This window comes from Phyllobates terribilis, unplaced genomic scaffold (assembly GCF_046119375.1).
Source record: "Phyllobates terribilis strain yellow unplaced genomic scaffold, ASM4611937v1 Scaffold_4__5_contigs__length_816908805, whole genome shotgun sequence".
Classification (NCBI taxonomy): domain Eukaryota; kingdom Metazoa; phylum Chordata; class Amphibia; order Anura; family Dendrobatidae; genus Phyllobates; species Phyllobates terribilis.
Window position 1 is genome coordinate 401136323 of NW_027362764.1, and position 15025 is coordinate 401151347.

The 15025-nt window shown below is 43.9% G+C and overlaps 1 protein-coding gene across 1 annotated transcript in view; it reads right to left on the reverse strand.

Moving 5' to 3' along the window:
• Window positions 1–15025, reverse strand: part of AHRR (aryl hydrocarbon receptor repressor) — a 457961-nt gene that overhangs the window by 390698 nt on the left and 52238 nt on the right. Inside the window, exon 3 of the mRNA XM_073678511.1 lies at window positions 4315–4496. Within this exon, the coding sequence (XP_073534612.1) occupies window positions 4315–4496 (182 nt within the window). The remainder of the gene's footprint in view (window positions 1–4314; window positions 4497–15025) is intronic.

Below are 15025 nucleotides of genomic sequence, written 5' to 3' on the forward strand. Positions count from 1 at the left end.
TAGAAGTTCTTCCCTCTATAAATCTGCGCCATTCCCATGACCAGATTTAGTAATTTTTTTCGTTAACCTTTTTTATTTAGTATATGCTGCATTGTTTTGTCTCCCTTGTAAAATCTTTTGTATATTTTTTTTTATAAACACTGCCTATCTTCTGGATTAAATATAAAATTTAATAGCTCTGTTTCTCTTGCTCTGTAAACCGCACTCCTGAAGCTATATGTTACCGGTAACAGGTGTCTAATCGGTCTGTATAAACAAATGGTGGTGGTAGCTAGTCGTCCTTGGGTTATTGTGGAGCTGGCAGTGACCCTAAGGGGGTGTATATATATATTCCATGAGCCGGAATCGGAGGTGTATATACCATATGCTCACTGTTAGTTCTCCAATAACTGGCCTAGTAGTGGAAGCAGCCGAGGTCTTATCCATTAGTCATCAAACAATTGCTTAATTGTCCTGACTATTGGAGGCTGCGGAGTTACGTCCCTCAGACTAAAAGGTAACAGCGGGTGGATCTTCGTGACCCCCCGACTCTGGATCCTTGACAGATATGATTGCAAAGAGAAAGCTACTGTTCTCCATAAAGAACGTTGCTGCCTGTCTTTAGTTTGCTGAAGATCACCTGGACAAGACAAAAGACTAATGTTTTGTGGATGGATGACACAAAAATATAAAACACTGCACTACAGCATAAAACCCACTATACCATTTGTGAAACACAGTGGAGATAATAGGATAGTTTTTGCTCGTTTTTTGCATCTGGGTCAGGACAGCTTTCCCTTCATTGATACAACAACGTTATCAGCAAATTCTAATGTAAAATGTCAGGACATTTGTGTATGAGCTGAATCTCCAGAGAACGTATCCAGACCTTCATCCTAAAGAAATGTTATGAAAGACCTGAAATGAGTAGTTCATGGGAGAAAACCCACCAACTTAACAGATTTGAAGCTGTTTTGTAGGAAAGACTGGGCTAAAATTACTCCAAACCAATGTGAAGGACTAATAGACAAGTATTGGAAATGTTTAGACGCAGTTACTGTTACACAAGGGGACATACTAAATATGAAAAGCAAAAGTTTCCATTATTTTACCACGCACAGAAATGTATTATTGGATAATTTTCGTGAATTAAAAAGACAGAGTGTAAAAAAATATTTAGATTTCAGAGTCCTCAGTGGTTGATACCTTTTAATGGCTAACTGAAAAGATGGCAACAAGTTGCATGCTTTCGAGACTACTCAGGTTTTTTCATCAGGCTAGTATAACCCAAAATCTGAAGAGTCACATATCTGTACACAATAGGACACAGAAATAATGCAATAGATGAGACAGGTGATGAAAAGCAGAGCTATTACTATGGGAGAGATAGACAGTTCTGGCTGTAAATATTTTAACAGTTCATAGAAAAGGAGTGTGATGGTTTTATTGTCCAGGTACAGTGTTGTGATGACCCCACAAGTCTAATGGGCACATTCCTTAGTTGATGTAGAATGACATAAATCCATGCGACACATTCATTAGCTTATATTCCCAGACTCTTCTGTCTCTCTGAGATTTGAAATTACCTTTTAATACCAGTAATTCCATGTCCTTGATGCTGTGATCAGGAAAACAAAAATGCTTGGCAACAGGTAGATTTATTATTTTTTCTTTTATTGTGTGGCGATGTTGGTTCATCCTTGTCCTAAGTTTTCGCCCTGTCTCCCCACCACCAGAATATCAAGGAATCACCTCCTACATTACAAAACTAAACAAGAAAGCAACCGGGTGCCTCTAGTAGTCACCTACAATCCAAATCTGGAGGCGCTAAGGAGAGTTGCACGGAAACTACAACCCTTACTACAAAAAGATGCCCGATTACAATCCATATTTCCAGACCCCCCACTTCTGTGTTTCAGGGAGCCCCCAAATCTAAGAAGCATCATTATCAAAAGCTCCCTGTCATCTCCACCAGCTACAGGTGCTTTTCCCTGCAACCAGAAAAAATGGAAAACCTGTCTGTTTATAATGACCAGAGCCAAGATAAAGATCCCCAATTCACATCAGGACTACAAACTACAAGATCCCAGGTACTTTCAGCTGTATTACATCTAATGTAGTGTACTTAATTGTATGTATGTACCAAATGTCCAGCTGGGGGTCTGTATGTAGGGGAGACAGGGCAAAAACTTAGGACAAATATGAATCATCATCACCACACAATAAAAGAAAAAAAAATAGATCTACCTGTGGCCAAGCATTTTTGTCTCCCTGATCACAGTATCAAAGACAGGAAATTACTGGTATTAAAAGGTAATTTCAAATCTCAGAGAGACAGAAGAGCCTAGGAATATAATCTCATGGTGACCTTCGACACCTTCAGAGCAGTAATGAATGTGTCGCATGGATTTATGTCATTCTACATCAACTAAGGAATTTGCCCATCAGACTTGTGGGGTCATCACAACACTGGACCTAGTCACAGGACAATAAAACCTTAACACTCCTTATCTATGAACTTCTAAAATATTTACAGCCAGTACTGTTTATCTCTCCCATAGTAATATCTCTGCTTTTCATCACCTGTCTCATCTATTGCATTATTTCTACATCCTATTGTGTATAATATGTGACTCTTCAGATTTTGGGAAATACTTGCCTGATGAAGAGACCTGAGTAGTCTCGAAAGCTTGCAACTTGTTACCATCTTTTCAGCTAGCCATTAAAAGGTATCAACCACTGAGGACTCTCAAATCTAAATATTTTTCTATCTACTGGCTAACACGGTACAAATTTACATATTTTCCCTGCATAAAGACAGAGTGTAAAATTTTAGACTCATTTGTTTTATTTAACTCTTTAAATCTACTCTTAGGATTTATGTGAAAATCGGATCTGGGTTTAGGTCAAATTTATGAAGAAATTATGCAAAATTCTTAAGGGCTCACAAACTTTCAAGCACCACTGTATATAGCATATATTATGATATGATTTATGTTTAAGTTAATTACGTAAAATGATGTGCTCAATGCATTAACTAAAAAAATACAAGTATCAATTTTTCAAAACAAAAAAATAGTCTCTGATTATATTCTGGATAAGTCCGTATAGTGATGACAGTGTTAGCTTTGGGACAACATACAGATTTTCTGTCAAATGAGAGCTATTAGAAAGCTACTTGAGCTACTTGAGCACGTCTCCATCTTTAAATTGTTTCTAAACCAGACATATTTCAAGGTGTTCAGTAAACCCAGAAAAAAAAAGTTTAGATTTATTTTTTTACTGGATTATCATGACCGATGCCACCAACGAATGCCATCAGTCAGCTATCCGTTTTTGAGGTAAGGCCAGAAGTGCATTTAAAAGGAATTGGAAATATAAAAAGGAGATGTCTCCTTCCTGATAGATTTACTTCTGGCATTAGCTCAAAAACTGCAGTAGTATTTTTCCAAAAAAATACTGTATGCAAAACCATCCTTACCAAAATTTATATATGTCACATTCAAAAATATTCAAAATAAATAGGTGAAAAATACAACTGAGGCAAAGCTCACAGTTTCTTGTTACGATAGCGTAAACCTGTGTAGTGTTTATTGGTCGAGCTTAGATATAACATAATATGTGCAATACAAATAAATGCCAAGTTTTCAATTCCATACACTGCACTAAATATTAAAATCAACTCTCCATATTTTTCAATTCTATAGTAAACTTTACATACACAGTATTTTTGTTTGTTTTTTGTTACATTTTTGCATTTACTAAAAAACACAAATTAAATTATCCTAAAAACAGTATGGCAAACACTTAAATCATATACATTTTTGGCAAACATTTTAAAACACCAAAAAATGTGCGTGAAATGGAGCCCTTAAGGGGATTACATAAAAGGAAAACAAAAAGAAACCCCTCGAGTACTCTATGTTCTTCCCTGTGCAAATTTAATCAGTATTTAATTTTAAGTTTAAATATTTTTTTATTTAAGAAATATAGTCTCACTTAATCATTAATTTTTTTTTTCTACAAACGCTGAATAAGGCAGCTCACTACCTCCTTCTCCAAGGAGCAGATAAAAGCATAATGTAAAGCACCAATCGGCTGCATGTACACTCAGCCTTGTCCTCGAGTTCTGTTTCACCTCTCTTTCACTCCACACATACTAGACTTCTAGACTGAACATCATATTCTGAATACATTTATAAACTAATCCACAGATAACATTTCCAGATACAATCAAACAGATGTCTAGCACTGTGCAAAAGTCAAGAATAAAGACTATAAAATAAATAATGAAACTAACAATAGAAAACTTGTCCATCTGCAGTGATAACCTACCTTGGAAGAAGCTTTTCACACGTAAATAGCTGACACTGAGACGAAGTATGGAAAGTTTATCCAACTTTGTGATAATTTCTGGAGGGAAAGGCAGCAGGCTGGCCAGTCGATCTAATTCTGCATTCAGTCGATCTCTGTGTCTTTTGGAAGGATTTGATTTTTCACTCCCTGATGATGGTCTCCTATGACAGAAGAGCACAAAGAATACATGAGTTATAATTTTAATTATATGTCCACGCTTAGGGACATTTTTTTAAGCTTATGCGCATATACTGGGGGCTAAAAATTATTTTTGGTATTGGGTTTCTTTAAAAATGTTGCATAGTTTGCCTTCTATAGCCTATTTGTTGTACTGTCAATTGCTGGCTGTGGAAAGAGTTAACTGAGATTATGTCAGCCAGCTAGACAATCTGACCTAGAGTTGTAACTATATCTTTTTCTGAGCTCCTCTCAGCTGATTTATGACCACAGGCCACATTAAAGTTGATAGTACAGGAAAATAAAAAAGCTTGTAAAAGCCAAACGGAGCAAACTATTTAACCAAACCAAGTTTCAATAATTATTTTAAACCCCAAATACATGGATTTAAGTAAAAAAAAAAAAATTCGCCCTCCCAAATGAACAACCCCTTTAAAGCATTTCACCTTCACTGAGTCTCCTGAAACACTTATGTGCTTTTCAAAATTGTTTGTGCTCCGAACAAATACGAGCTTTAGATTTTGGACACTGCTGGCTTCTTCCTTTCAGCCACGTGAGGTTTTTTTTTTACATCTAGAGGGTCTAATTCCTCTCTTTTGCAGTCAAAGAGAAAAAACCCTTTATCATTTTTTGCTTGATAACTGAATCTATGTGCTATATATGCTATGAACCATAACCTGATATTTTACTTCTTAAGGACTAGACCTACCATGGCCTTAATACCAAACATTTATATATATATATATATATATATAAAAAAAAAAAAAAAAAAGATATATATATATATATATATATATATACAGTGGTAGATCGGCTCACTCAGCTGCACATAGAGGTAGACACAGGTATGCTGTCTCTTTAAATCTTCTACTGGTTTATTGAGGTACTACATAAACCAGTGGAGCGTCACCGAACACTGAATGAGCCAGAAGGCTGTGTATTTATCCTCTGGATTCCTCCCTGGGGTGGAGATATGTTGAACAGCCTCCCACCTACTCTACAGTTGTTCAATCAACCTAGCCCTAAATATGGCTGATTAACCCCTCTCAGCACTTAGTGTGCTGGAGTATTTTCCTAGCTTCATATCACTGAAGCTAATAACCTCAGTGATACATATCCCCCTTTAGTACTTTGCCAGTAACTTTGTCACAATATATACAGTACAGACCAAAAGTTTGGAAACACCTTCTCATTTAAAGATTTTTCTGTATTTTCTTGACTATGAAAATTGTACATTAAAACTGAAGGCATCAAAACTATGAATTAACACATGTGGAATTATATACTTAACAAAAAAGTGTGAAACAACTGAAAATATATCTTATATTCTAGGTTCTTCAAAGTAGCCACCTTTTGCTTTGATGACTGCTTTGCACACTCTTGGCATTCTCTTGATGAGCTTCAAGAGGTAGTCACCTTAAATGGTCTTCCAACAATCTTGAAGGAGTTCCCAGAGATGCTTAGCACTTGTTGGCCCTTTTGCCTTCACTCTGAGGTCCAGCTCACCCCAAACCATCTCGATTGGGTTCAGGTCTGGTGACTGTGGAGGCCAGGTCATCTGGCGTAGCACCCCATCACTCTCCTTCTTGGTCAAATAGCCCTTACACAGCCTGGAGGTGTGTCTGGGGTCATTGTCGTGTTGAAAAATAAATGATGGTCCAACTAAACGCAAACCGGATGGAATAGCATGCCACTGCAAGATGCTGTGGTAGCCATGCTGGTTCACTATGCCTTCAATTTTGAATAAATCCCCAACAGTGTCACCAGCAAAGCACCCCCACACCATCACACCTCCTTCATGCTTCATGGTGGGAACCAGGCATGTAGAGTCTATCCGTTCACCTTTTCTACGTCGAACAAAAACACGGTGGTTGGAACGAAAGATCTCAAATTTGGACTCATCAGACCAAAGCACAGATTTCCACTTGTCTAATGTCCATTCCTTGTGTTCTTTAGCCCAAACAAGTCTCTTCTGCTTGTTGCCTGTCCTTAGCAGTGGTTTCCTAGCAGCTATTTTACCATGAAGGCCTGCTGCACAAAGTTTCCTCTTAACAGTTATTGAAGAGATGTGTCTGCTGCTAGAACTCTGTGTGGCATTGACCTGGTCTCTAATCTGAGCTGCTGTTAAGCTGCGATTTTGGAGGCTGTTGACATGGATAAACTTATCCTCAGAAGCAGAGGTGTCTCTTGGTCTTCCTTTCCTGGGGCGGTCCTCATGTGAGCCAGTTTCTTTGTAGCGCTTGATGGTTTTTGCAACTGCACTTGGGGACACTTTCAAAGTTTTCCCAATTTTTCGCACTGACTGACCTTCATTTCTTAAAGTAATGATGGCCACTCGTTTTTCTTTACTTAGCTGATTTTTTCTTGCCATAATACAAATTCTAACAGTCTATTCAGTAGGACTATCCGCTGTGTATCCACCAGACTTCTGCACAACACAACTGATGGTCCCAACCCCATTTATAAGGCAAGAAATCCTACTTATTAAACCTGACAGGGCACACCTGTGAAGTGAAAACCATTTCCGGTGACTACCTCTTGAAGCTCATCAAGAGAATGCCAAGAGTGTGCAAAGCAGTCATCAAAGCAAAAGGTGGCTACTTTGAAGAACCTAGAATATAAGACATATTTTCAGTTGTTTCACACTTTTTTTGTTAAGTATATAATTCCACATGTGTTAATTCATAGTTTTGATGCCTTCAGTGTGAATGTACAATTTTCATAGTCATGAAAATACAGAAAAATCTTAAAATGAGAAGGTGTGTCCAAACTTTTGGTCTGTACTATATATATATATATATATATATATATATATATATATATATATATACATATGACGCGCCCCCTGGGCCATATTCTTTAGGGGAATACCCGGAGCCGGATCAGATGGGAGTTGTAGTCTTCTGAGTGGCTGTGACCCGGTCCGTGCCCAGGGTGTCAAGCTCAGAGTATGTGGCAGTCCTACAGATGTTATAAAGTTCTTAATGTCGACTACGCCACCCGTTGTATTGCGGTCACTATGGCCGCCGCTGCAGCAGGGTCCGCTGAGGCTGATGGTGTTGGTGCAGCTTTTGGTAGTATAACCCCCAACGGGTGGGGTATAGCCTCAGGGGGTCAGGTGCAGAGGATGGGGGTTGTGGTGGTGCAGCATAGATGTTAAGTGAAGACAGAGTCGGGTTGTGCAGTTTAGGGTATTTACTCACTGCTGATGTTCCGGTCACTCCAGCTTCAAGTGACCACCCGAGCCGTGCTGCGTCCACCAGGTCCTGGATTCAGCAAACCCCCAAACAAGTCCGGAGCGTGACCCTGAGCTCTCCTTCTGTCCTTTCCTCTGGCCGTCCCCACTAGTGATCCACCTAGGTCCAGCTCCCTCGGGCCTTCTGTTGGGAGACCCTTGGCCTTGGGTTCCCTGACCCTCCACGTGGTTTGCCTTCGGGGTGGATGTGGTGGGTGGCCGTGGCAGACGCTGCCCACGGCCTCCGGTCTCTGGCTAGGGTGTGCTTTTGCCCCCACCAGTTTGGGATCCGGTACCCTATTGCCGACTCTTCACCCGGGGATTGAATTTGGGTTCTCAGAGTCCTCTCTTTGTCCCCTCTGGGTCTTTCCTTCTCTGCTCCACTCTCTCTCTGCAGGCTCATCTGGACCTCTGCTTCTTACTCTGACAGACTGACCCTGATCTTTGATGGTGCCCACCTTATATACTCCCTCTATGTGTGAGCTCAGGTGACCAGCACCCAATGAGCTCCTATCTTTACCCAGGCTGCTCCCCCTATCTGCTCCTACACTACTGGGATGTACCACCCCCCTCCCACTCCAGCCAGGAACAGACTCGGTCGTACCTGCACATCTCTAAGTGGGAGTACCGTTGGTCTGTTCCTCGGAAATGGGATGTGTGTAGTGCATGCAGCCTACCGAGCTCAGGTCCACACTCCATCCTTACCCGGGAGTGGAATATCACACCTCTGGGTTGAGGTGCAATACCCCTGTAGCAGCCGAATCCTCAGGGTGCTACATTCCCCCCTGGTAAATCACAGCACGTCCTCGGGCTGTAAGAACAAAACACCACAAAACATACAAACTTTTGCATAAACATATAAAACATCATACAAAACATTATATATATATATATCAATAAAACTTTTCATATAAAACATTCTTGTAGACTTTTCTTCGCTTCTAGTTCCTCCTCCGGTCACTGTGCAACGTGTGACCGGGTAAAGTGCAACAGTCTTTTCTTGAAAAATGGTTTTCCTATAAAACCGGTAGGGGGCGCTTTAGGACGCGCAACTATTTACAAGGGATATGGCCGCTCTCAGTCCTCGGCCAGGTATTAGGGAGGAATGACCGCTCTCAGTCCTCGGTCAGTGGGATTTAAGGGATAAACGGGTAAACAGTTCACACTTGCTGGTCCCAACGGGGACTATGATAGCAGCAGTAACAGTTCACGGTGCCCCGACGGGCAACTATATACAGCTTCTGCTTCGCTGTACTTAACGACGACGTCCTCCTGCTCTTTCTTTATGGTTTCCTTTAGCTTCAGAACAGATCTTCTCCCAGATGCGGCACTCTTGGTTTTATGGGCGCGGTGGTGTTAGCGCCCGGGTTGCCCGGGCCTTGCGGCCAGGCCTGGGGTATCTGGAAGGTGAAGGGCACCGTAAGGACGGCGGCGCCCTGGGCTACTTGGCCCTGCGACCAGGCTGGGGGCTCCGCGGAGGTAGGGGGCGCTGTTGGTATTGCGGCGCCCGGGGGTACTAGGCCTTGCGACCAGGCTGGTGGTACTTCCTGCTTGGTCACGCTCGGGGTCGAGGCGTGTGACGTCACAGGGGTCGCGGCTCCCGTTTGAGGCCTAGTCTGCGGCGGTGACGTTGCAGCGACGGGCACGGCAGGATAGACTTCGGGCTCTGCGACGGGGAGCTGGGGCAGGTACGCGGTTTCCCGGTTTGGGGTATAGACGTCCCCTTTACCTGCCTCCACTCGTTCGGCTCCCTTCTCGGCGCCGTCTCCGGCCTTCAGTCCTCCCGCGCCATCCTCAGAGGCGGTCTGTCTCCTCGTCTTGGGTGGCGTGCTCCGCTGACAGGTCTCGGTCTGCTGGGCCATCTCACGGCTCCACTCTGCCAACGTCTCTCGCTGCACCCGGGCCATCCTCCTTGCGAGGCCCTCCAGAGCGGTCTGTGCACACTCCCGGTCTCGGGGGAGCTGTGCTAGGACCTCCACTAGGCCTAGTGGGGTCGTTGTTTCCAGCAGGCTCCTGACCAACGGGTCGGTGCTGCTCTGCTCTCCTTCTGTTGTTTCCAGCAGGCTCCTGGCCAGCGGGCCGGTGCTGCTCTGCTCTCCCTCCTCTGTTTCTAGCAGGCTCCTGGCCAACGGGCCGGTGCTGCTCTGCTTTCTCGCCATCTCCGGGTAAGCTCCTCCGAAACTTTTCTCCAGGCTTCTTGCCTCCGGGTGCGCTCGCTCCAGACTGCTCCAAGCGACACCCATCTTTGCTCTCTCCTTCTCAGTCCTCCCACTTCGAGGGCGGTCCCGGGGCCACTTGGTGATTGTCAGCTCCAGGGGCAGTTCTTTCACGCTGACAGACACCTCCAGCATCACAGTCTCTGTTGGTGGGGGCGGTTTCCACTTTTGGCGCCATTTTCGGTCCTGGCCCACGATGGGAGGCGGCCTCTTACCACCCTCTGGCACGCCCATAATGGCGTCCGCTCTTCCAAGGCGGGAAACCTTTGGAAATGGCGGGAATCGTCTCCCAGTGGCGGGAAACTCTGCAAATGGTGGGAAAAAGCTGTTAATGGCGGACAACCGGCGGGAATCGATCTGTGATGGAGTCCGATGGCGGGGACCCTCCGGAACCGGCAGGAGACTTCTTTTTGAGGTAAACTCGTTCTTTTCTTCAGGCACGCAGTACCCGGTTGTTGCGGGCACGTAATCCTGCCGACTACGCCAAAGTTGACGCGCCCCCTGGGCCATATTCTTTAGGGGAATACCCGGAGCCGGATCAGATGGGAGTTGTAGTCTTCCGAGTGGCTGTGACCCGGTCCGTGCCCAGGGTGTCAAGCTCAGAGTATGTGGCAGTCCTACAGATGTTATAAAGTTCTTAATGTCGACTACGCCACCCATTGTATTGCGGTCACTATGGCCGCCGCTGCAGCAGGGTCCGCTGAGGCTGATGGTGTTGGTGCAGCTTTTGGTAGTATAACCCCCAACGGGTGGGGTATAGCCTCAGGGGGTCAGGTGCAGAGGATGGGGGTTGTGGTGGTGCAGCATAGATGTTAAGTGAAGACAGAGTCGGGTTGTGCAGTTTAGGGTATTTACTCACTGCTGATGTTCCGGTCACTCCAGCTTCAAGTGACCACCCGAGCCGTGCTGCGTCCACCAGGTCCTGGATTCAGCAAACCCCCAAACAAGTCCGGAGCGTGACCCTGAGCTCTCCTTCTGTCCTTTCCTCTGGCCGTCCCCACTAGTGATCCACCTAGGTCCAGCTCCCTCGGGCCTTCTGTTGGGAGACCCTTGGCCTTGGGTTCCCTGACCCTCCACGTGGTTTGCCTTCGGGGTGGATGTGGTGGGTGGCCGTGGCAGACGCTGCCCACGGCCTCCGGTCTCTGGCTAGGGTGTGCTTTTGCCCCCACCAGTTTGGGATCCGGTACCCTATTGCCGACTCTTCACCCGGGGATTGAATTTGGGTTCTCAGAGTCCTCTCTTTGTCCCCTCTGGGTCTTTCCTTCTCTGCTCCACTCTCTCTCTGCAGGCTCATCTGGACCTCTGCTTCTTACTCTGACAGACTGACCCTGATCTTTGATGGTGCCCACCTTATATACTCCCTCTATGTGTGAGCTCAGGTGACCAGCACCCAATGAGCTCCTATCTTTACCCAGGCTGCTCCCCCTATCTGCCCCTACACTACTGGGATGTACCACCCCCCTCCCACTCCAGCCAGGAACAGACTCGGTCGTACCTGCACATCTCTAAGTGGGAGTACCGTTGGTCTGTTCCTCGGAAATGGGATGTGTGTAGTGCATGCAGCCTACCGAGCTCAGGTCCACACTCCATCCTTACCCGGGAGTGGAATATCACACCTCTGGGTTGAGGTGCAATACCCCTGTAGCAGCCGAATCCTCAGGGTGCTACACATACATACATATATATATATATATATAATATATTATATATACAGGGTGGGCCATTTATATGGATACACCTTAATAAAATGGGAATGGTTGGTGATATCAACTTCCTGTTTGTGGCACATTAGTATATGGGAGGGGGAAACTTTTCCAGATGGGTGGTGACCATGGCGGCCATTTTGAAGTTGGCCATTTTGCATCCAACTTTATTTTTTTCAATGGGAAGAGGGTCATGTGACACATCAAACTTATTGATAATTTCATAAGAAAAACAATGGTGTGCTTGGTTTTAACGTAACTTTATTCTTTCATGAGTCATTTTCAAGTTTCTATTTGTTTACAGCAATGACATGTCACAGGGGTTAACACGTGAGGAGTGGATAGAAATTGTGTTGATGTCTGGTGAACGCAGTGCCCGGGTCATTGCAGCAGATTTCAAGACACCCTACGAGACCACCCATCTCCCATGCTACAGTTAGCAAACTACCTGCCAAATTTTGTGAAACAGGTTCAGTGTTGGATTTGCTAAAATGTGGACACAAGAAAACTGTCACTAATGAAGAAACATCAGTGGCTGTCCTAGCTTCATTCAGCAAGAGCCCACAGCGTAGCACTCGCCGCATGTCACTGGAGAGTGGCATCAGTCGAACATCCCTTCGGCGGATATTAGCTACTCACAAATGGCACCCTTACAAAATCCAGCTGCTGCAGCATCTCAACGAGGATGACCCAGATCGGCGCACTGAATTTGCAGAATGGGCAAAAAAAAATTGGAACAGGACCCTCAGTTTACACAGAACATTATGTTCAGTAATGAGGCAAACTTTTTTGTGAATGGTGAAATTAACAAACAAAACCACTGCTATTGGTCTGACACTAACCCACAGTGGATATATCCCTCCAAAACTGTTTGAACGCAAAAATTGAAGGTATGGTGTGGTATATGGGGTACAAAGATAGTGGGGCCATTCTTCATCAATGCAAACCTCAATGCCACTGGATATCTGAAATTGCTACATGATGATGTGTTGCCCTCTTTATGCACTGAAGATGGCATGTTCCCTGAGTTTTTCTAACAAGATGGTGGACCACCACATTATGGGTTTCAGGTCCGAGCATTCCTACATGAACAGTTTTCTGGAAAGCGGATTGGTCATCGTGGGCCAGTTGAATGGCCACCAAGGTCTCCCAATCTAACCCCCTTAGACTTTTATCTTTGGGGTCATCTGAAGGCAATTGGCTATGCTGTGAAGATATGAGATGCGCAGCATCTGAAACAACGGATACTGTAAGCCTGTGCTAGCATTTCTTCTGCGGTGTTGCTATCAGTGTGTCAAGAGTGGGAGAAGAGGGTTGCATTGACAATCCAACATAATGGGCAGCACTTTGAACACATTTTATAAATGGTCATAAACTTGTAAATAACTCATGAAAGAATAAAGTTACGTTAAAACCAAGCACACCATAGTTTTTCTTCTGAAATTCTCAATAAGTTTAATGTGTCACATGACCCTCTTCCCATTGAAAAAAATAAAGTTGGATCCAAAAAGGCCATCTTCAAAATGGCCGCCATGGTCACCACCCATCTGGAAAAGTTTTCCCCCTCCCATATACTAATGTGCCACAAACAGGAAGTTGATATCACCAACCATTCCCATTTTATTAAGGTGTATCCATATAAATGGCCCACCCTGTATATTTACAGTACAGACCAAAAGTTTGGACACACCTTCTCATTTTAAGATTTTTCTGTATTTTCATGACTATGAAAATTGTACATTCACACTGAAGGCATCAAAACTATGAATTAACACATGTGGAATTATATACTTAACAAAAAGTGTGAAACAACTGAAAATATGTCTTATATTCTAGGTTCTTCAAAGTAGCCACCTTTTGCTTTGATGACTGCTTTGCACACTCTTGGCATCCTCTTGATGAGCTTCAAGAGGTAGTCACCGGAAAAGGTTTTCACTTCACAGGTGTGCCCTGTCAGGTTTAATAAGTGGGATTTCTTGCCTTATAAATGGGGTTGGGACCATCAGTTGTGTTGTGCAGAAGTCTGGTGGATACACAACTGATAGTCCTACTGAATAGTCTGTTAGAATTTGTATTATGGCAAGAAAAAAGCAGCTAAGTAAAGAAAAACGAGTGGCCATCATTACTTTAAGAAATGAAGGTCAGTCAGTGCGAAAAATTGGGAAAACTTTGAAAGTGTCCCCAAGTGCAGTTGCAAAAACCATCAAGCGCTACAAAGAAACTGGCTCACATGAGGACTGCCCCAGGAAAGGAAGACCAAGAGTCACCTCTGCTTCTGAGGATAAGTTTATCCGAGTCACCAGCCTCAGAAATCGCAGGTTAACAGCAGCTCAGATTAGAGACCAGGTCAATGCCACACAGAGTTCTAGCAGCAGACACATCTCTTCAACAACTGTTAAGAGGAGACTTTGTGCAGCAGGCCTTCATGGTAAAATAGCTGCTAGGAAACCACTGCTAAGGACAGGCAACAAGCAGAAGAGACTTGTTTGGGCTAAAGAACTCAAGGAATGGACATTAGACCAGTGGAAATCTGTGCTTCTTTGAGATCTTTGGTTCCAACCACCGTGTCTTTGTGCGACGCAGAAAAGGTGAACGGATGGACTCTACATGCCTGGTTCCCACCGTGAAGCATGGAGGAGGAGGCATGATGGTGTGGGGGTGCTTTGCTGGTGACACTGTTGGGGATTTATTCAAAATTGAAGGCATAGTGAACCAGCATGGCTACCACAGCATCTTGCAGCGGCATGCTATTCCATCCGGTTTGCATTTAGTTGGACCATCATTTATTTTTCAACAGGACAATGACCCCAAACACACCTCCACGCTGTGTAAGGGCTATTTGACCAAGAAAAAGAGTGATTGAGTGCTACGCCAGATGACCTGGCCTCCACAGTCACCAGACCTGAACCCAATCGAGATGGTTTGGGGTGAGCTGGACCTCAGAGTGAAGGCAAAAGGGCCAACAAGTGCTAAGCATATCTGGGAACTCCTTCAATATTGTTGGAAGACCATTTACGGTGACTACCTCTTGAAGCTCATCAAGAGGATGCCAAGAGTGTGCAAAGCAGTCATCAAAGCAAAAGGTGGCTACTCTGAAGAACCTAGAATATAAGACATATTTGCAGTTGTTTCACACTTTTTTTGTTAAGTATATATTTCCACGTTTGTTAATTCATAGTTCTGATGCCTTCATGGTGAAAGTACAATTTTCATAGTCATGAAAATACAGAAAAATCTTTAAATGAGAAGGTGTGTCCAAACTTTTGGTCTGTACTGTATATATATATATATAAAATCACATTTCAGGAGACATATATATTTTTATGTATCTTTTGTTGTCGGCACTATATGAGGTTATT